The sequence below is a fragment of the Notamacropus eugenii genome, chromosome 2, assembly GCF_028372415.1.
Source record: "Notamacropus eugenii isolate mMacEug1 chromosome 2, mMacEug1.pri_v2, whole genome shotgun sequence".
In the NCBI taxonomy this organism is placed as follows: Eukaryota; Metazoa; Chordata; class Mammalia; order Diprotodontia; family Macropodidae; genus Notamacropus; species Notamacropus eugenii.
This window is the reverse complement of record NC_092873.1, coordinates 330136420-330160608: the sequence shown is the minus strand read 5'-3', so window position 1 is coordinate 330160608 and position 24189 is coordinate 330136420. Positions and strand designations below refer to the sequence as shown.

Here is a 24189-nt window from a genome sequence, read left to right as displayed (position 1 = left end):
CAGCATTACTAAATCTTTCATTATCCTTACAATATTTTTATTATTGTTTAAAGTATTTTCCTGTTTCTGCTCATCACTTTGCATCAGTTCATACAAGCCTTCCTTGATTTTTCTGAAATCTATTTCCTCATGATTTCTTATATCATACAATACAATAGTATTCCATCACATTCATGTACCATAACTCATTCAGCCATTCCCCAATTGATGGGAATTCCCTCCATTTCCAATTCTGTGCCATTACCATCCTATTCTTTTGATATAAAAGGAAAAAGAGTCCCAGGCACCAAGAAGAGTTTCTATGGGGAACTTATGGGAAACATATTGACAAATACCACACTGGATAAACATGAACAATCATCTGGATTGGGGTCTGCACAACTGAGGGAAAGTCACACTAGTGGAAATCAATTTGAGTATTTCATCTAGTCAACCACTCATTTTAGTATTATCTTCTTAAATGCCATTTCCAATTTCTCATTTGAGGTACTATAGAACAAATGGTGCAATGCCAGTGTCAATAATGGTAAAAATAGAGAGTTATAGAATTGTAGGTACATCTGTTCCATTTTACATCTACTGGTTGTCTCCTTTCCAGGTTCTACCAATTCTCTAGGGAGGATCTTAGGACCCTACCAGTTTACTTCACTTTCAACCGCTTTTTGCTGTCTTGTAAAATAAAACTCTTTGTAATCTTCCACCACCTTTCTATTGAATGTTTTATAAATTATCTCACACTCTAAACTGATATTACCCTGTGCCATTTTTTTCAATTTGGTACGAAGAGAATACTTTTCTGTCTAAAAGTTCCCCAATTTTTTGGTCCTTACGGCAACAAATATTCTCTTGATTAAAATGATGATAATCTGATCTGAAGTCTACTTTTTTAGATTTTCTATTTTTCAGAGTCAAGAGCTTGTTAACTTTCACAGATGATTTTCCAGAGAAGATGATGTCCTCACAAGTTAAATATCCAACACAGATGTGGAAAATACAAAACCTCACCATGTTTATTACTTGTTCATTCCAATTTTTTCTTTGGTTATAGAAGCAAAATTAAGTCTTAAAAATTCTCCTTCAATAAGGTGTTTCCCATTTATATGTTGAGAATATAAAATATACCTTAATAATGAAACATCAGAAATAACTTCAACAACCTTCTATAAATATCAGCGGGGGCATAAAATAGAAAACCTATGTTTACCTAAGGTGGCCATCATTCTTGTGGTGAATGCCTCGTACAAGAGAATAAATAGAACAACTCTATATTCCTATGGAAAGTAAGGTCCTCTGGGTGCTTCTGTTTTCAGGTGTTAATATGCTGATTATATCAAGTTTTAGAATACTAGAAGATTTCCTTAATGATCTCTACAAAAGATATCAGTTAGACAATCCACATAGAAAAATGCAAAAATGCAAGTAGATAAAAAATACATATAACCCCCATTTTTGTAGCCCATCAAGATACATAGGTCTCTATATATGCATGTATTCTCTCTGTGTCTGTCTCTGTGTCTATCTCTCTGTCTCTCTCATACTTGATGCTGCAGAACAATACCTCTGGCTAGATATTCATTTTTCTCTGGTTTTCTTACAATTGCTCTCTCAGTACTCCTAACTGTTTAGCCTCTACTTTTAAGGCTGCTTTGCAAGTTCATTTATATCATATAACCTAACTAAGGTATACCTCAAAGTTCTCTCTGGAGCCATTTCCTCACTAAACTCTCATTTCATTACCTCATCATTACCTATGGTTTTAATTACCATTTCTATGCAGATGATTGGCAAATCAATATATCGAATCCTAGTTCCTCTCTTGAACCATAATCAAACAACTTTCAAGTGGATGGATATCTTGTAAGCATCTCAAACTCAACAAATCCAAAATAGATCTCACATATCCCTCAGATTTACCCTTCTTCTGAATTTGTACTAATTGCAAACAATATACTTTGATGTAATAGCTATAGTTTGATGTTATATTCATTATGATAGGACTCTAATATGGAGTCATTTAGAATAAGTAGTGCTAATGCTCATAGAAGCATGTAGGCAAAACAAAGAGTCTATATTATTCTACTGTTAATTCGGTATTAGACAGAAAATGTTTGCTGCTTTTTGACTAGACGAACCTCTGACCGTGTCTGTGTGTATGTGTGTATGTGTGTGTGTCTGTGCGTGTGTATTCCCTCCAACTACCGTATGCTGAGAAAGATCTCATGAGTTACAAGTATCATCTTACCATGCAGGAATGTAAAGAGTTCAACTTTATCAAGTCCCTTATGATTTCTCTTTCATTTAATGTCTATTTTTCCCCCTGAAAAGTTAAAGTCACCAGGGCATCTACACTAAAGCTATCATGAATACAATGAGCCCCCAGAATCAGAAGGCAATCAGGCTGTTGTAGGAGGGTCAAATAAAGGCAGACTCGAAAATGGGGCAAGTTAAAGCTTCCATGCAAGATCAGAGCTATGAATGGCCATTTCACTTCAAATTCCAGCCTGAAAAACATAGGGAATCTCCCCCCCCCCCACAAAAAAAACCTTAGATTTTCAGATAAATGACCTCAGATAAGTGAGATGTTAAGTTTAGAAAGATGAGAAAATAATGATTTATTTTAAGAGAAATTTAAGAACTCAATTTCTCTTTATATGAGGAGAACTTATTTGTAAGAAAGAGGGGTAAAGGCAACAGAACAAAAGTATCTGGAAAACACTATATTAAAAGAAACTGATATTGATAAAACATTTAAAAATTATAAAACACTTTAGACATAAAACACATTATTTGAATCTCTGTCATCTGAAGACAAGAGTTTTGAATATGACACATAATATGTATGAAGACAATGCTACAAAAGCTACTTTTAATTTAAATTATCTTGCAATGGTGGTAGTATTTACTTACTAACAATCTCTCTGTGATAGGATCACTATCTACCAAGGTTCCAGTCCACTGCCATATAAGTTTGGTTAATTCTTTCCTAAAACAAAAGGGAAGCTTTCCCACACTTGATTGGCCCAAGGCTCTAAAGCTCAACTTTGATAAAATGCTGATGGCTTTAGGCCATGTTGTTGTGGCTTTCTGATCATTTGAGAACATCAAAAGACCCAAATGAAATTCTGGGCTTCTTCAGACATAGAGGATGCCCCAAGATCCCACTGGAACTCTTGGTTTTAAGAACCTAGGAAAGAAGAGAAATAATTGCAGGAGGTGTTGACAGAACAAATAAAAGTGGTAATGATAATGGGAGACAGGTACAGATAGAAAGACGATAGGAACTGAGAGGATATGGATGGAAAATGCATTAATTTTCCTGCAAAATGTGCTGCAACTCTCTAGATCAGGGTTGTAAGGTATGAGACAGATTGCATAAGTAAAAATGAGATTAAGGAATGTTTCGTATAAAAAAATCACAGTCATGAAATTTCCAGGATGTGGGATAGAGACAAGATGGCAAATAAAAGGGAGGGTATCACCTGAATTCTCTCAAATTCCCTTCCAAATAACTTTAAATAACACTTCAAAAAGAATTTTAGAGTCACAAAACCAACAAAAGGACAGGGCAAAACCATTTTGCAGTTCAAGACAACTCAGAAGGCTGAAAGGAGTCTGTTGTCCCATTGGAGTGAGAGTGTAACACAGTCCAGTTCAGGCTACACCCCCAAAAGCCACAATGTGCCTCTACCCCAGGAAGCATAGCCCCTCCTTAACACAGAGTTAAAAGTCAAGAAAAAGGCTTGCAAAATGAGCAAAAGAGAAAAGATGCTGACTACTGAAAGTTACTATGGTGAAAGGGAAGATCAAAACACAAACTTAAGAAGACAACAAAAGCAAAACCGCCCCAAAATATCCAAAACCTAAAAAAAAAATTTTTAATTAATCTCAGGCCCAAAAAGAATTTCTGGGAAAGCTCCAAAAGGATTTTAGAATCAAATAAGAATGGTAGAGAAAAATAAATCGAGGGTAATACAAGACAATCATGAAAAAAGACTCAACAGCTTTGTAAAGGAGGTACCAAAAAAATAAATAAAATTGAAGAAAATAAGACCTTCAAAACAGAATAGGCCAGAGCAAAGAAGCACAAAAATTCACTGAAGAGATGACTTCCTTAAAAAAGCAGAATTGGGGGGGGCTGAGCCAAGATGGCGGAGTAGAAACACACAAATACGCTAGCTCCGAACCCACAGCCCATGAAATATCTGTAGAAAAGAGCTGCCAATAAATTCAGGAGCAGGAGAAGCCACATAACAGTGGAGTGGACAAGATTTCTGTTCCAGAGAGCCTAAAAACCTCTCGCAAAAGGTTTTTCACGCCGCGGACTGGGAGCCGAGCACAGCCCTGTCACGGCCGCCCGGTGCCAAGAGGAGCAGATCCGAGCGGAGAGCAGATCAGAGCAGGTTTCAGGGACAGAATCTCCAGCAGTCGCGTGGGTCCCTCCACCCACAGGTGACAAGGGTCGGTGAGAGGGTCTCTTCGGCAGGTCAAGAGGCCAGTGGGGAGCCCCCATGATTCAGGCCCCCTCGGGAGGCACCAGAGGAGGTGGGAGCAGACTGGGGCTCCCCAAGCAGGCAGGAGCCTGGATCCATTGTTGAAGGTCTCTGCATAAACCCTCTGAGGGAACTGAGCCCGTGAGGCGACCCTGCCTCCACCCGGGCAGCTGAACTTGATCTCACACTGAATAGCAGCCCTGCTCCTGCCCAAAGCCCTGAGGCTGGGAAGCAGCATTTGAATCTCAGACCCCAAGTGCTGGCTGGAAGGATCAGGAGGCGAGGTGGGTGTGAGGAAAATATTCAGACGTCAAGTCACTGGCTGGGAAAACGACCAGAAAAGGGAAAAAAACCAAGACTATAGAGGGTTACTTTCTTGGTGAGCAGGTTTCTCCTCCCCTCCTTTCTGATGAGGAAGAGCAGTGCGCACCAGCAGGGAAAGACACGGAAGTCAGGACTTCTGTATCCCAGCCCACTCAATGGGATCAGACCTGGGAAAAGCTCAAAAAGAGCTCAGAAAATTTTGAAAATTATGTTAGAGAGGTGGAGAAAAAAACTGGGAAGAGCAATAAAAGACTTGCAAGCAAAGTATGAACAGCAAATCAGCACCCTGCTAAAGGAGACCCAAAAAAATGCTGAAGAAAATAACACCCTGAAAAATAGGCTAACTCAATTGGCAAAGGAGGTTCAAGAAGTCAACGAGGAGAAGAATGCTTTCAAAAGCAGAATTAACCAAATGACAAAGGAGATTCAAAAGCTCACTGAAGAAAATAGTTCTTTCAAAATTAGAATGGAACAGATGGAGGCCAATGACTTTATGAGAAACCAAGAAATCACAAAACAAAACCAAAAGAATGAAAAAATGGAAGATAATGTGAAATATCTCATTGGAAAAACAACTGACCTGGAAAATAGATCCAGGAGAGACAATTTAAAAATTATGGGCCTACCTGAAAGCCATGATCAAAAAAAGAGCCTAGACATCATCTTTCATGAAATTATCAAGGAAAACTGCCCTGAGATTCTAGAACCAGAGGGCAAAATAAATATTGAAAGAATCCACCGATCACCACCTGAAAAAGATCCAAAAAGAGAAACTCCTTGGAATATTGTGACCAAATTTCAGAATTCCCAGGTCAAGGAGAAAATACTGCAAGCAGCTAGAAAGAAACAATTCAAGTACTGTAGAAATACAATCAGGATAACACAAGATCTAGCAGCTTCTACATTAAGGGATCGAAGGGAGTGGAATAGGATATTCCAGAAGTCAAAGGAACTAGGACTAAAACCAAGAATTACCTACCCAGAAAAACTGAGTATAATACTTAAGGGGAAAAATTGGTCTTTCAATGAAATAGAGGACTTTCAAGCATTCTTGATGAAAAGACCAGAGCTAAAAAGATAATTTGACTTTCAAACACAAGAATGAAGAGAAGCATGAAAAGGTAAATAGCAAAGAGAACTCATAAGGGACTTATAAAAGTTGAACTGTTTACATCCCTACATGGAAAGACAATATTTGTAACTCTTGAAACTATTCAGTATCTGGGTACTGGGAGGGATTACACACACACACATGCACATGCACACACACATAGAGACAGAGTGGGCAGAGTGAATTGAATAGGATGGGATCATATCTTAAAAAAAATGAAATCAAGCAGTGAGAGAGAAATATATGGAGGGAGAAAGGGAGAAATGGAATGGGGCAAATTATCTCTCACAAAAGAGGCAAGCAAAAGACTTTTTTAGTTTGGGGAAAAAGAGGAAAGGTAAGAGAAAAACATGAAGTTTACTCTCATCACATTCCACTAAAGGAAGGAATAAAATGCACACTCATTTTGGTGTGAAAACCTATCTTACAATACAGGAAAGTGGGGGATAAGGGGATAAACAGGGTGGGGGGGATGATGGAAGGGAGGGCATGGGGAGGAGGGTGCAAGTTGAGGTCGACACTCACGGGGAGAGACAGGATCAAAAGAGAGAATAGAAGTAATTGGAGGCAGGATAGGATGGAGAGAAATATAGTTAGTCTTATACAACATGACTATTATGGAAGTCATTTGCAAAACTACACAGATTTGGCCTATATTGAATTGCTTGCCTTCCAAAGGGAGGGGGTGGGGAGGGAGGGAGGAAAAGAAGTTGGAACTCAAAGTTTTGGGAATAACTGTCAAGTACTGTTCTTGCCGCTAGGAAATAAGAAATACAGGTAAAGGGGTATAGAAAGTTATTTGGCCCAACAGGACAGAGGAGAGGATGGAGACAAGGGCAGAGAGGAATGATGGAGGAGAGAGAGGAGTGGTGATGGGGGCAATTGGAATTCTCAGTGTTTTGGGGTGGGGGGAGGGGACAAGGGGGGAGAAAATTTGGAGCCCAAAAATTCTGAAAATGAATGTTAAAAGTTAAATAAATAAAATAAAAAATAAAAAAAATAAAAAACAGAATTGGCCAAATGGAAAAAGAGATACAAAACCTTACTGAAGAAAATAATGCCTTAAAAATTAGAATTATGCAAGTGGAAACTAATGACTCCAGGAGACATCAAGAAACAATAAAAAAAAATAAATAAAAAGAATGGGAAAAAAGAAAAAAAAGAAAATGTGAAGTATCTCACTGAAAAACAACTGATCTAGAAAATAGATCAAGAAGAGATCATTTAAGAATTATTGGAGGAGGGGGCGGAGCCAAGATGGCGGAGTGAAAGTAACGACTCACCTAAGCTCCTGGACAAACTCCTCTGGATATCTCTGAAAGGAGAATCTGACCAAACTTTGGAGGTGTGGAATCCAGTGGGTGACAGACTTTGACGGATTCGGAGCCCAGGTTAGACTGGAAGGTCCACGAGAAGGATCTGTTCCGCGGGGGTGAGCCCCCAGCGCACAGCGCAGCACAGTAAGCGCAGCAGGGCGGAAGGGACCTGAGAAGCCCGAGAGTGGCGGGCGAAACCAGCGGAGCAAGAGACAAGCCAAACCGAGCCGGTGAGAGCCGCTGAGCGCCAGACATCAGCACAGCAGCCCTTGAAACCTTCAGCCTGAAGATTAAACTTCGGTAAGTCACCTACTTGAACTTCCGGGAGCCAGGATGGCAGAGTGATCAGTAAATGCTGTCCCCTCCCCGCTGATGACCGTGAAAGAACCATAAAATATTTCCCCAGAAAAATCCTGGATCAGCGGGAACAGCAGAAGGGGGCAAATAGTCTCATAACACCAGAGGCTAGGAAAATAGCAAAGGGGGATTCTTCCTACTGTGGCGGAGGCAATCCGGAAGGACAGAGGACCCAGGGCAGAGAAAATTCGCACTGAGACCCAGACGAGCTCCAGGAGGGGTGGGAACATGCATAAGCATCTAGGCATGCCTCAGCCCTCCAGGGGAAAAGGGAAGACAATAGGGAAGCTGGGATCACCATCCCCTGACCTTGCCTTTGCCTCAGGTCAGCTGAGGAGATCTCCTGTGACCAGACCACCCCTCCCACACACCTAACAAGCTAACCCCAGGTTTGATCTGGGAAACACAAAACAAAAACCTGCTTTTAGCTTCTTCACACATCAGCTCAACACAAAGTTCTGTACCTTCTGACTGAAAGAACCAGAAGCTACAACACTCAGCCAACATCATGAATCGGAAAAAGCAGACAAAAAGTGAAAAAACCATAGAATCTTTCTATGGGGATAAGGACCAAAACACAAACACCAAAGAGGTCAGAGCTGAAACTGTACTTCCATCTGAAACTTCGGAAGGGAATATGAATTTCTCGCAAGCACAACTAGATTACCTGGAACAGCTGAAGAAGGAAATAGAAGAAAAACTAGCCAATGATTTTAAAATTATAAAAAAAAGAATTCACTGATGAGAACATCACTTTGAAAAGGAAAATTGAACAAATGGAAAAGGAAGTTCAAAAATTAACTGGAGAAAATAATTCCCTAAAAGGAAGAGTTAATCAAACGGAAAAGGAAACCCAAAACCTAATTGGGAAAATTGATCAGATGGAAAAGGAAACCCAAAACCTAACTGGGAAAATTGGTCGAATGGAAAAAGAAGTACAAAAATTACATGGAGAAAATAGCTCCTTAAAGGGAAAAATTGGTCAGATGGAAAAGGAGATGCAAAAGTTAACTGAAGAAAACAATACGATGAAGATTAGAATTGGGCAGGTAGAAACTAATGACTCAATGAGGCAACAAGAATCAGTCAAACAAAATCTAAAGAATGAAAAGATAGAAGAAAATGTAAAATATTTAATTGGAAAAACAACTGACCTGGAAAATAGATCCAGGGGAGAAAATTTAAGAATTATTGGCCTGCCAGAAACCCATGATGAAGAAAAGAGTCTGGACAATGTCTTCCAGGAAATCATCAAGGAAAACTGCCCAGAAGTACTAGACTCAGAGGGCAAAATAATCATCGAAAGAATCCACCGTTCCGCTCCCGAAAGGGATCCCAAACTCAAAACCTCAAGAAATATCGTTGCCAAATTCCACAACTATCAAGTGAAGGAGAAAATACTACAAGCAGCCAGAAAGAAACAATTCAAATATCAAGGACATACAGTCAGGATCACACAGGACCTTGCAGCTTCTACATTAAAAGATCGAAAGAATTGGAACGCAATATTCCGTAAGGCAAAGGAGTTGGGACTTCAACCAAGGATCAACTACCCAGCAAAGTTCAGCATAACATTTCAGGCAAGGAGAAAGTCATTCAACGAAATAAGGGATTTCGAGAGCTTCCTGACCAAAACACCAGAACTCAATAGACAATTTCATCTTCAAATGCAGGTCTCCAGAGAATCATAAAAAGGTAAACAGGGGGGAAAAAACAAAAACAAAAACTTGCTACTCAATTAGGGCACACTGTTTACCTCCCTATAAGGGAAGATGATACCTGTTAATCTTGAGAACTGTGCAGCTATTATGATAAAAGGGATATATGTAGAGGGAACGGGTATAAAGTAAATGATGTCATGTCAAAAATTAGATTTAAGTATGAGAAGGGATTGTAATAGGAGGTGTGAAAAGGAGGAAGCAGAAAATGGCAAATTACATCACAGGAAGAAGTACAAAACAATAGTAGAGGGAAGGAGGGGAGGGAGATGAGCATTGTTTGAGAGGTACTCTCATCTGATTTGTTTAAAGGAGGAAACAATAATCTTAAGTAGATAATCCTAACTAGCTCTATAGCTAGTAGGAGGGGAAGGGGGAAGAAAGGGGAGGGTGGCTAAAAGGGAGGGAAGAAGCAATAAGAGTAAAGGGGAGTAAAAGGGAGGGGGGCTAAAAGAAGGAGGGGAAGGCTGCAGGAGGAGGGGGAGAAAAGTGAATACTATTGAGGAGGGGAAGGGAGACAGGAGAGTTAAAAGCACAAATGGTGGGAAAGAGGGTGGAGGGAAATACACAGATTGTAATCATAACTGTGAATGTGAATGGGATGAACTCTCCCATAAAACGGAGATGGATAGCAGAATGGATTAAAAGCTATAATCCAACAATATGCTGCTTACAAGAAACACATTTGAAATGGGGGGATACACATAGGATAAAGGTCAAAGGATGGAGCAGAATATATTGTGCTTCAGCTCATGTAAGAAAGGCAGGAGTAGCAATCCTAATCTCAGACAAAGCAAAAGCAGAAATAGATCTAATCAAAAGGGATAAGGATGGAAACTATATCCTACTAAAAGGCACCATAGACAATGAAGCAATATCATTACTAAACATGTATGCTCCAAGTGGTATAGCATCCAGATTCTTAGAGGAGAGGTTAGGGGAGTTGAAGGAAGAAATTGATAGCAAAACTATACTAGTGGGGGACCTCAACCTCCCCCTCTCTGAACTCGATAAATCTAACCTCAAAATAAACAAGAAAGAGGTTAAGGAGGTAAACAAAACTCTGGATAAGGTACATATGATAGATCTTTGGAGAAAATTAAATGGGAATAGAAAGGAATATACCTTTTTCTCAGAGGTACATGGAACACTTACAAAAATTGACCATGTACTAGGACATAAAAATCTCACAATCCAGTGCAGAAAGGTAGAGATAATCAATGCATCCTTCTCAGATCATAATGCATTAAAAATTACATGTGATAAAAGGCCATGGAAAGATAAACCAAAAATCCATTGGAAACTAAATAATCTAATTCTAAAGAAGGGTTGGGTTAAAGAAGAAATCATAGAAACAATCAACAACTTCATTCAGGAGAATGACAATAGTGAGACAACATACCAAATCTTATGGGATACTGCAAAAGCAGTTATTAGGGGAAGTTTTATATCTTTGAATGCTCACATAAATAAAATAGAGAAAGAGGAGATCAATGACTTAGGCCTGCAGTTGAAAAAGCTAGAAAAAGAACAAATTGAAAATCCCCAAGTAAATACCAAATTAGAAATACTGAAAACCAAAGGAGAGACTAATAAAATTGAAATTAAGAAAACTATTGAATTAATAAATAAAACCAATAGTTGGTTTTATGAAAAAACTAATAAAATTGATAAACCTTTGGTCAATCTGATTAAAAAAAAGAAAGAAGAAAATCAAATTACTAATATTAAAAATGAAAGGGGTGAACTCACCTCCAATGAGGAGGAAATTAAAACAATAATTAGAAACTACTTTGCCCAACTTTATGCCCACAAATTCGATAATCTAAACGAGATGGATGAATATTTTAAAAAATACAAATTGCCCAGATTAACAGAAGAGGAAGTTGAATACTTAAACAACCCCATCTCAGAAAAAGAAATTGAACAAGCCATCAATGAACTCCCTAGGAAAAAATCTCCAGGGCCAGATGGATTCACAAGTGAATTCTATCAAACATTTAAAGAACAGTTAATTCCAATACTATATAGACTATTTTTGAAAATTGGGGAAGAAGGAGTCCTCCCAAATTCTTTCTATGATACAAATATGGTTTTGATACCCAAACCAGGAAGAGACAAAACAGAGAAAGAAAATTATAGACCAATTTCCCTAATGAATATAGATGCAAAAATTTTAAATAAGATTTTAGCAAAACGAATACAGCATCTTATCATGAGATTAATACATTATGATCAGGTAGGATTCATACCAGGATTACAGGGCTGGTTCAATATTAGGAAAACTATTAGCATTATCAATCACATCAACAACAAAGCTAACAAAAACCACATGATTATCTCAATTGATGCAGAAAAAGCTTTTGACAAAATACAACACCCATTCCTACTAAAAACACTGGAGAACGTAGGAATAAAGGGAACTTTCCATAAAATAATAAGCAGTATCTCCCTAAAACCTTCAGCACGCATTATACGCAATGGGGATAAGCTAGATGCATTGCCAATAAGATCAGGGGTGAAACAAGGATGTCCATTATCACCACTATTATTCAATATGGTACTAGAAATGTTAGCTGTAGCAATTAGACAAGATAAAGACATTCAAGGAATAAGAATAGCCAAAGAAGAAATTAAGTTATCACTCTTTGCAGATGATATGATGATCTACTTAGAGAATCCCAGAGATTCAAGTAAAAAATTACTTGAAATAATAAACAACTTTGGCAAAGTTGCAGGTTACAAAATAAACCCACACAAATCTTCTGCATTCCTATATATTAGCAACAAAGTCCAACAGCAAGAGATAGAAAGAGAAATCCCATTTAAAGCTAGGGTAGATGCTATAAAATACTTGGGAGTTTACCTGACAAAACAAACCCAGGGACTATATGAACACAATTACAAGACACTTTTTGCACAAATAAAGTCAGATTTAAGTAAGTGGAAAAACATCAATTGCTCATGGGTAGGCCAAGCTAATATAATAAAAATGACAATTCTACCTAAATTAATTTACTTATTTAGTGCCATACCAATTAAACTATCAGACAATTATTTTCTAGAGCTGGATAAAATAATATCAAAATTCATTTGGAAAAACAAAAGGTCCAGAATATCAAAGGAACTAATGAAAAGAAATACTTGGGAAGGTGGCTTAGCGCTACCAGACCTCAAACTGTACTATAAAGCAGCAATTATCAAAACCACTTGGTACTGGCTAAGAAACAGAGAGGTAGACAAGTGGAACAGACTTGGCACTCAAGACGCAGTAGGCAAGGAATATAGCAACCTTCTGTTTGATAAACCCAAGGACCCCAGCTTCTGGGATAAGAACTCATTGTTTGACAAAAATTGCTGGGAAAACTGGATAACAGTGTGGCGGAAATTAGGCACAGACCCATACCTGACACCGTACACAAGAATAAAGTCCAAATGGGTACATGATTTAGGTATAAAGATTGATACCATGAATAAACTGGAGAAGCAAGGAATAGTGTATTTATCAGATCTATGGAGAAGGGAAGAATTTTTTACTAAAGGAGAGATAGAAAGCATTATGAAATGCAAAATGGATAACTTTGATTACATTAAACTGAGAAGTTTTTGCACAACCAAACCCAATGCAAACAAAATCCGGAGGGATGTAGTAAATTGGGAAAGAATTTTTACAGCTAAGCTCGGAGATAAAGGCCTCATTTCTAGAATATATAGAAAACTGACTCAAATGTATAATCATACAAATCATTCCCCAACTGATAAATGGTCAAAGGATATGAACAGGCAATTTTCAGAAGAAGAAATTAAAGATATCTATAATCATATGAAAAAAATGCTCTAAATCACTATTGATTAGAGAGATGCAAATCAAAACAACTCTGAGGTACCACATCACACCTATAAGATTGGCAAACATGACAGAACAGGAAAATGATAAATGCTGGAGAGGATGTGGGAGAGTTGGAACACTAATTCATTGTTGGTGGAGCTGCGAGCGCATCCAACCATTCTGGAGAGCCATTTGGAACTATGCCCAAAGGGCTACAAAAATGTGCATACCCTTTGACCCAGCAATATCGCTACAAGGACTGTATCCCCAAGAGATCATAAAAATGGGAAAGGGTCCCACATGTACAAAAATATTTATAGCAGCACTCTATGTAGTTGCCAAAAACTGGAAGTCAAAGGGATGTCCATCAATTGGGGAATGGCTGAATAAATTATGGTATATGAATGTAATGGAGTACTATTGTCCCATAAGAAATGATGAACAAGAAGACTTCAGAGAGGCCTGGAAGGACTTATATGACCTGATGCTGAGTGAAAGGAGCAGAACCAGGAGAACTTTGTGCACAGCAACGACCACAGTGTGCGAGAGTTTTTTCTGGTAGACTTGGAATTTTGTAATAACGCAGGAACCTCTTAAAAAAAAAAAAATCCCAATGGTGGTTCTCAAGGCAAAATGCCTTCCACACTCAGAGAAAGAAATATGGAAGTCATTGGCAAAATGTAGCAGATCATGTTTGTGTATGTGTATGTTTTTGTGTATCATGTTTTGAATTGTTATGATTTCTTTCATTTATTTTAGTCTGACTACATAGCATGACTATAGTGAAAATATACTCAATAGGAAAGTATATGTAGAACCTATACAGAATTGTATGCAGTCGTGGGGAGGGAGGGGGGTAGTGGGGGGTAGGTGTGGGGGGGATAAAATCTCAATTGTATGGCAGTGATTGTTAAACATTAAAAAATAATTTTAAAAAAAAGAATTATTGGAGGACCTAAAATTATAAAAAAAAAAAGTCGTTATCACATTTCAAGAAATTATCAAGGAAAATTGCCCTGATATTCTAAAAACCACAGGGTAAAACAGAAGTTTAAAGAATCCACTGATCATCTCCTGAAAGAGATCCCAAAAATGAAAACTCACATGAATATTATAGCCAAATTCCAGAGTTCCCAGGTCAAGAAGAAAATATTACAAGTAGACCGAAAGAAACAATTAATATCCTGGAACCACAATCAGATAAAACAAGATTTAGCACCTTCTCCATTAAAGATCTGGAGGGCTTGGAATGATATTCCAGAAGGCAAAGGAGCTAGGATTACAACCAAGAACAACCTACCCAACAAAACCGAGTATAATCCTTGAGGGAGAAAAAAAATAGACACTGAATGAAATAGAGGACTTTTAAGCATTCCCGGTATAAAGGCCAGAGATAAATAGAAAATCTAACTTTCAAATACAAGACCCAAAGGAAGCATATAAAGGTAAACAAGAAAGAGACATCATAAAGGATTTAATAAATTTAAACTGTTGACATTCCTACCTCAGCAGATGATACTTGTAACTCCTAAGAACTCTATCCTTATTAAAGCACTTAGAAGGAGTATACACAGACAAAGGTGTGAGTTGAATATGATGGGATGATTATCTAAAAAAATTAAGGGATGAGAAAGAATATACTCAGAGAAAGGAAAACGAAGAAGTAGAATGGAGCAAATTATCTCACATAAAAGAGGTGGAAAAGAACTTTTACAATAGCGGGGAAGGTTGAAGATATGGGGGAAAGGGAGCCCATGAACGTTACTCTCACTAAATTGGCTCAAAGAGGGGATAACATCATAGACAGTGAGTTGGGTATAGAAATCTTACTGAAGAAATCAAAGCTATGTATAATCATGAAAAAATGCTCTAAATCACTATTGATTAGAGAAATACAAATTAAAACAACTCTGAGGTACCAACTCACACCTCTCAGATTGGCTAGTAAAACAGAAAAGGAAAGTGATAAATATTGGAGGGCATGTGAAAAAATTAAGACACTAATGAACTATTGGTGGAGTTGTATACTAATTAAGTCATTCAGGAGAGCAATTTGAAACTATGCTCAAAGTCTACGAACTGTACATACCCTCTGACACAGTAATACCCCTGCTAGGCCTATAGCCCAAAGAAAGTTAAGAAAAAAAAGAAAAAAGGACCTACGTGAACAAAAATATTTATAGGAGTTCTTTTAGTGGTGACAAAGATTTGGAAATTGATGTGATGCCTATCAGTTGTGAAATGACTAAACAAGGTGTGGTGTATGATTGTGGCAGAATATTATTGTGCTATAAGAAATAACAAGCAAGATGCTCTCAGAAAAACTTGGAAAGACTTGCATGAACTGATGCAAAGTGAAATAAGCAGAACCAGGAGAATACAGTACAGTCACAGCAATATTTAACTATGATCAACTGTGAATGACTTACAGATTCTGAGCAATACAATGATCCAAGATATTTCCAAAGGACTTATGATGAAAACGCTATTCATCTTCAGAGAAAGAACTGATGAAGTCTGAATACAGATCAAAGCATTTTTTAAATTTTTTTCATTTTGGGGAGGGCTGGGGGGGAGGGGTTGTATTTTATTTGACAACATAAGTAACATGAAAAATGTTTTCCATGACAGCACATGTATAATCTATCTCAATAATGGAGGAGAGAGAAAATTTGTAACGTAAAATTCAAAAAAATAATTTTAAGAATTGTTTTTACATGTAATTGAAAAAAAAACATAAAATATTAAGTATTTTTTTAAAAAGTCATAGTCTGATTATCCTATTAATGATATCTCCCTAGTATGTCCCAGTACTATTTCTTCCACAGAAGGTGGGCAGATTTTCACCACCAAAGGTTGCAACAGAAGTATAAACAGCAACTTTAGACTGAGTTCAAAACCAGCCTCAGACATTTATTAGCTATGACTCTGGGCAAGTCACTTAACCTCTGGTCTGTCTCAGTCTCCTCATCTGTGAAATGGAGATAAAATTAGTACCTTACCTCTCTATTATTATAAGAATTAAATGAGGTATTTGTAAAGTGTTTTGCAAACCTTAGGGCATTTTATAAATTTTTGTTATCATAATTATCATAAAGAGAACCTCCTTAATAACAGAATTCCCTCTGTTTAAGAAGCTACTCAAAGATTTCTTTTGCATAGCTACTTGAATAATTTGAATGCTTCTGATGGAGAATATCCTTTATAACTTCTAAATGTCTCATATGATGAGTCATTCATACCTGACCCCATTGCGGCCAATTCCCCATGGGAAATTGCAAGGGAATGCAAGGGAAAAGATGAGATTCCTAAGAGAAATCAGTTTCATAGATTAAATCATTGTAGACCTACAGCATGCAATGCCCTATGACAACTTTTCTCAGGCTATTTAGACTTTAGTTATGTAGGTCTCCCTGACCACGCAACCCTACAAACACATAGACTAATTTATACAAGAAACCTGAATTATGGTCACTAGGAAAAATAAGACACTCAGACTGGTGGGAAGAACAATACCTTGGTAGATAGAGTAAGAACAATGATACTCTCTTCTGAGGGAAACGTGCCTCCTGAAAAATGGGTTCATAAGAAAGCTATCTATTCTTAGTCCATTGTGATGCTAAGTAAAACTATATCTTGAAATTCAGCACTGATAAAGTAGGTCCCCAACCCAAATCTAATATATCACTTAAAGCCTCCATTCCATTCGGTATAAGGGACTGCTGAACACTGGCAGCCAGGGTACTATCAAAGGGGACCCCCAAAAGGGCTCGTCAAAGTAACTCATTTTCCACAAGGGGTTCTATTATGCCTATCAACAAATGAAATGATGGACATCATGATACTCCTGCAAGTTGCATTTATATGGAACTTGTCGGCAACTTTTAGGCAACTTTTTGAATGTGAATTAATAGAAACCCTTGGAATTGCCTGAGATATCCTTTGTAATTAACAGTAAATTGGAACAGAAACCCAAGGAGGCAAAAATAAAATTTCCATTCTAGTGATTGCCATGAAAAGAGGCCAGAGTACTTTGCTATACCAACTCATCTTATAATAACCTTACATGGTCAGTGAGAAAGGCAAATGATACCCACTGGCTTACGGTCAACTGTAGAGAGCTGAACATCATCATGCCCATACCTGTAGCTGTTCCTGATCTTGTCAATGTGGTAGACCAGGCAACTCAGAGCCAAGGTGAAAGGGTATGAGATTATTAACCACACCAATATTTCTATATGTATTCCTTTGGCTAAAATTAGTCAGAAGAAATATGCAACCACCAAGGAAGGAGTCTAGTATTCTTTGACTGACCTTACCCAAAAGTTCTACCCTTGGGGTCAGAATCAATAAAGAAATTTTACTGATGCCTCCAACCATATATAATTTTTATGGGACAAGACAGTATCCATCAGCAATCAAATGCCCTTTGTTGAACTAAGGATGAAGTCATTACCGTAAAAGGAGAGGCTGCAGAGTGGATCCTTTACCAATCCAGACATAGGAGCCAGGAGTGAGACCACATGATCTTCTTAAGAACAAGGCAGTTACTCTTGCTCAAAAAGTCTCCTTATGCCAATTAGAGCAACCACTTAATGCACAAGGCCCTCACTCACTCCCTAATAATCAAGCTGATCTTATTATCCGATCTCAGGGTCCCAGGATCACATAGCCAGTATGCGTCAGAGGAAAGATTTAAATCCAAATTTCCCTGACTCTGAAGTCAGCTATCAAGATTACCTCTCTATGAATAATTTTTCTTAAAGAATGTGTATTAGTAAAATGATTTTTGGAAAATTCATCTGATTTTAAACAAAAACAAGGTTTTTATATATTTATATTTTTTCCATTAAAAGAAAAAATTGGTAAGTATTGTAGGGAGTGTTGGACTCATAGAAACCTAACTGAAAAAGAAAAACCTTAGTACAGCTATGTATTAAATGGCTACAAAACTATACATACCCCTTCACCCCTACTGTACCCCAAAGAGATCAAAGGGAAAGACTTTACATGTATAAAAATATTTATAACTACTCATTCTGTTGCGGGAAAGGATTAGAAATTGAGGAGGCACCCATTAATTGAAGAATGGTTGTTGAACAAGTGGCATATGATTGTGACAAGATATGATGAGGGGGATGATTTCAGAAAAACATGGCAAGACTTATATGAACTCATGCAAAGTGAATGAGAAGAACCAGGAGATCACTGTGCACAGTTTAACAGCAATATTGTACGATGATCAATTGTAAAAGACTTAGCTACTCTAAGCAATACAGTGATACAAGAAAATTCCAAAGGACTCATGATTAAAAATGCTATCTACCCCCAGAAGAACTGATAAACTCTGAGAAAAAACTAAAATATATTTTCCTGACTTTATTTTTCTTCCTTTATTATGTGGCATAGAACATGGAAATGTGTTTTCATGATTTCACAGGTATAATTGCTATCATATTTTTTGCAGTCTCAGTGCGTGGGGGAGGCACAGGAGAGAGAAAAAGAAAATGAAAACTCAAAATTAAAATAAAAAATAATGCTAAAAACAAATAACTTCTTAGAGAATGATAACAACAGACATTTACAAACACTGCGTAATTTGCAAATACTCTATGTATCAGGTTTGCTGGAAAATACTTTTTTATCATATAGCTTTTTGACAAATACTAAAGCTTACCTCAGTATAAATGATAAGTTTCCTTTAAGGGCTGAATTATTCATAGATTGGTATTATTATAACCTGGAATTTTAACTCTTATTACATAGATTCATAAACTAATTCTTACTTGATTAAATGTGGAATACAGCTCTCTTGTTTAAATGTCCTCAGGAAATGTGGGACTAAAATCTTTCTAGGAGCTGGGTTAGAAATCAATCTCAAAATGCATTTTAAACACAGAAAAGTAGTAACAATAATATTGATAACAATAACAATATCTAACATTTATATAGTACTTTTAGTTTTACAAAGTGATTTACAATCGCGACAATCTCTGGAAGGTAGGTGTACCAATTATCCTCACTTTTTAGATAAGGAAACTCAGAGTTTAAGTGACTTAACCAGATTCACACAGTAATTATATGCCTAATGCAGGATTTAGGATTTGAACTCAGATCTTTCTGATTGGAGTGTAACCTATCTACTGCAATACTGTGGACACTAATTATTAGAGACAAATGGTTCTTTATCATCTGTGGAGAGAGCACTGGGCCAAGAGTCAAGAAGACTTATGTTCAAATGTGGACTGAGATGTTTATTAGCTGTGTGACCTTGAAAAGCTTCTATCTGCCTCTAATATGAAATGGGATAACATTTGGGATAACATACTTCCCAAGGTTGTTGTGAGGATCAAAGGACATAAATATTTGTAAAGGACTTAGCATCATGTCTGGCCCACAGTAGGTGCATAATAAATGCTTGTTCCCTTCTCTTCTCCCTATCATCTAGATCAGCAATGTCAAACTCAAGTAGAAATGGCTACATATTTACTTAGAAAACCACAAATTAACATTTTCTGTGTTGTATTTTTATTTGTTAAACATTTCCCAATTACTTTTTAATCTAGTTCAAGCTGCACTCAGGAATTTTGTGGGCCAATGGGGGAAGGAAGATGAGTTTGACACCTCTCTGGTCAAAAAATAGTTTGAGATAAATCTGTCCCCATAATCATTGGTTCTGCTTTGAATTTATATGTTGTGTGATATATTAATAGTTCATACTTTCACATTCAAAAAATTACCTTTTTTTCATAACTGAGATCTAATTGAAATTTCTCCTGCTGGAATTTATTCTCTTGCTCCTGTAAAAGATAAAAGTTTGCTTTTATGATAACTAAAATTATTCTTTAGATGTCAATAAAAATAATTTAATGGAATAAATCTACCTACCCTAAACAAAACCATTTATTTTTCTACCTCAAACTATTCCACCTGATCTCTGGACATTTTCCCTATCTCCTACTCACTAGAAAGTTGGAGTCCACTCCTGGTATGAACTTGGGCTCTGATAGTTGAGCTTAACCCTTACTTTTGGCCAAATAGAGGGCTCCACCTCTCTTCCTGGTCATCTCCAAATCATGTCACTGTGTTCCTCTATGCCCTTTCTACCTTCATGTCCAATTTCTCTTTATGTTATCTTGCACTCTTAGGATAAAAGGCTTGGAAGGCAGGGACTAAGCTTGCTTGCATTTGCATCCCTACCACTTAACACAGCATCTGACAGAGTAAGTACTTAAATAATTTTAACAATTTTTAATTTTTACAAAAATAATTCTTTCAACTCAATTTTCAAATAACAAGTAAAAAGTTAAGTAGGCTTAAGCAAGCAATTAATTTCTTGTAGCCTCAAAGTATTAGAATTTCTTCAACTTTTCAAAGATTTGTTAATTCTTCAGTATAAGAACTTCCTCTAACAATAGTGATCATGCTTCCTCTATACAGTCTTCAAGAGTTGCTATGCTGTAACCAAGTAATAATGATAGTAACCGAGTGCATATGGAGATTCTTCAAATTTAACTATGCTGGGCCTTGGACAACTTATACTGCATCAGTGGCCTATACTCAAAGCGTTTCATTTCAGCTGTATGTATCTGAGGTTATGCTCTGCTTCTGAAGTCTTCAGGTATAGGAAGGAACTTCTACCAATGCAAGTTAGCTTCTTTTCTGCAATTTCTTGTTTTAGAGAGTTGCCCATCGTCACAGAGCCTTGAGAGATTAAGTGACCCAGAAGGAGGGATTGGTTGAACTCAACTGAGGCCAGTTCCTTTACTGACCCTATCCGGAAGCAGTGAAGGACTAATATTCTCTAAATCAAATAATTAATAGTATGACAATCAATTTCTTCCTCATAGGTAGAATAGTCTACTATTTAAAATGCTCTAAATCATTATGGAGCTAAGCATTTTAAAGACTCTTCATCTTTTTTCTCAATTTCTACTTGAAGTTAAGAAAGGAGTAAATAGTGAAAAATAAATACTATTGAAGGTGAGCATGACAAGCATGTTAAGACTAAAAATAACTATCCATACACAGTCTTAAACTACAGCTTCATTAAAAACAACAGCCAAAACTTCAAAATGAAATTACTTTAAATTTAACTCCTTGTTCTAATATCTACTTTATGCATATTAAATAGAAAGAAGAAATGTTTTTTATATATTGAATGAAAAGAATAGTAAGAACCAATTCTTTACTTTAGCAACTGCCTATAGTCATTTAAAAGAAGTCAAAAACTGGATTTATATACAACTACACACATAAATTGAAAAGAAAAAGATATTTTGTCATTTTTCAACTGAATGAAAAAATTCAGTGCTCACCCTTAGTTGTTGTTGTCTTTGATGTTCTGATTTTTGTAGCTGTTGTTGTAACTGACATATATTATCTTCCAACTTTTCGATCAATTCAGATGCCTGCAGAGATTAAACAACAAAACAACTACAATTGTAGCTCCAATATTTAGTGCTGGAAGAAGTAACTTGACTATTAGTTCCAAAAGTTACAACCAGAAGCAAAATGCTTCCGTAACAAAAGCATTTTATCATAAGAAATATAGTCTGTCATGGCAAATCCAACTATTCATTCTTTAAAGTATAAATCAAGGTTTACACATGACTCAAAACTATAATAAATAGAGTTAATAGAAAAACAGTCACAGGCTTACCAAAATTGTTTTCAAAATGCTGATTCTGAAATCAGACATCATAAAGTCTTAACCAAAAAAACAATTATTTGATAATGCTAAAAATGTTAACATGAGTTTCTTTGTGCACTAAGTACCAATAAATCACATGAAGGTTAATTCATTCTAGAACCAATATGTAAGCTGGACAAAAGACAGCACGGGATAATGGACATAGGGCTTACTTTAGAGTCAGGAAGACATAGGTTCAAGTTCTGCCTCTGACACATAGTAGTCATGTAAACCTGAGCAAGTCCCCTTACCTCTCAGTGACCAGATGATTCCTAAAATTGTACAGAATTGCAGAGGAGTCTCTGATTTGGATTTGTGGAAGGTGTTTCCATGCAGAGAGATCAAACAGATGAAATCACAGGTCCAGAAAAAAAAGGTTACAGAAATGACTACTTTGGTCAGAAGGTTGTTTCTGAAAACTAATAATTTTAGTGATTCCAAGGCACTCTGCCAAATTCTAGTTTTGTTTTCTATATTATCTAAACTATTAGCTCCTTGAGAGAAGAAATTCTGTTCTATTCATCTATGTATTCCAAATATCCCCCACAGAAGATGATCTCACATAAAAAAGAGCACTAATAAATGTTCACTGATGGGAACAGAATTAAATACAAATCTAATACAATAAAGTCATTTAATGAGTCAGATTCTATCAATATTCAAAGTGAAAAAGTTAGAGATTGAATTAATTCTTTTAAATTACTAGGAAAAATTACCCAATATGTTCCCAGGAAGAAGTCACAAAATCACAGAATTCCAGGATATCAAAACCAGAAGAAATCTTATAAAGGTTATCTAATGAAATCCCTTCAATTAAGATAAAAAGAAATTAAAGTCCAGATTCAATGATCAGCAGAACTCAGACTCAAATGAAAATCTCTTGATTTCAAGGTCCAATACTAAATCTACAATACTGCTATTGTCATATACAATAGGAGTGACTGAGCCAAGAAATATTAACTTGTGCTAACAATGAATTTAATATACTAACAGAGAGGCACTTTTAAAATTTTAGTTGTTTCAAAAATAAATTTAAAAAAACAATGAATCTCCAAAGAAAATATCCTAATATTCTGTGATTTTACAACTTCTTACTAATATGTTAGGTAATTTTGTTGAATGTGAGAATATAAATAGTAAATGTTCCTTATTTCTGTGAAGTTATCTCTATAACCATACAATACCTTAGCAGAAGACACAGCATATTCTTCTTTCATAAGCTGGATCTCTGAATCACATCTGGCTTGTAACAGTTTTATACTTTGTTCATAATTTTGTGTAATATCGTCTTTTTCTTTATGAAGTGAGTTATTCCTAAAAACAATGAAAACAATAAGCTGGAAATAGACTTTGATTATTTAAAAAAAAAACCAAAACCTATTTCTATCATGGAAATTTTTAAAACCAACTAAATGGTAGCTCTTGAATTACAAATGACACATTGTAATGTACAAAGGTATGACTATATAAAGTGTTCAGACAGATTGAAGCAAATGTCTTAGGTGGTTAGTATCATTACTTTGTAGCTAAATCACATACATCTTGGCCTTTAACTAATACCTTGCCTTCACTTCTTGTAGTTCACAGCATGTTATCTGGTAGCATTTTTCCAATTCAGTTTTTTCCTGACTTAATTTTTGCCACTGAAAACTGCTGTTTTCAGCTTCTCCAGTGAGCTGTTGGACACGGGCCTCCAATTCTTTTACCATTTGGTTCTAAAAAAAAATAAGTCACGGTTAAGAAAATCCCTTAACGTATCATTAAGCAAAGATACAAAATACAGATTTAGAGCTAAAAGAGACCTAAGAGGTAGACTCCGTTTTCGAGACAAAGAAAGTGAGGAAAACAAAGTTGAAAAGATTAGGAAAAGATTACATAAACAGTAATTAATAGAGTTGGGATCTGAATCCAGATTGAGCACTCCTGGGTAGAACTTATACAGAATTTGAATTAAGGGAGATAAGATAAATTGCTGATGACTATGGCAAGACAATAGAAAGGAATATACAAAACTATCAGTCTGTTTATGACACCTTTACAAAATTTATAATCGGACATAAAAACTTCATAAGAAATGTAGAAAAGGAGAAATGTTAAACATATCCTTGCTGGCCGTGTTACAATAAAAATTATAAATCAGTAAAGGACTTTGGAAAAAGGATTGAAGTGAAGATAGAAATTAAATAACCAAATTAAATAACTAAATCCTAAAGAACCAGCAGGTAAAAGTACAAATCATAGAAACTAATAATAATATTTTCAGATAAAATTGCAACACTGAAGCAATATAATTGAACTTTTAAGATATAGCCAGTCATTCTTAAGACAAATTTTATATTTCTAAAATAGTTT

General features: G+C 36.3%; 1 protein-coding gene across 3 annotated transcripts in view; it reads right to left on the bottom strand.

The window, feature by feature from the left end:
* Positions 1-24189, bottom strand: part of CEP112 (centrosomal protein 112) — a 587248-nt gene that overhangs the window by 413193 nt on the left and 149866 nt on the right. For all 3 annotated transcript variants that reach the window (XM_072645484.1, XM_072645485.1, XM_072645486.1), the window contains 4 exons: positions 23398-23552; positions 23022-23151; positions 21464-21556; positions 19886-19945 (listed from right to left, as the gene is read on the bottom strand). In XM_072645484.1, the coding sequence (XP_072501585.1) occupies positions 19886-19945; positions 21464-21556; positions 23022-23151; positions 23398-23552 (438 nt within the window). The remainder of the gene's footprint in view (positions 1-19885; positions 19946-21463; positions 21557-23021; positions 23152-23397; positions 23553-24189) is intronic.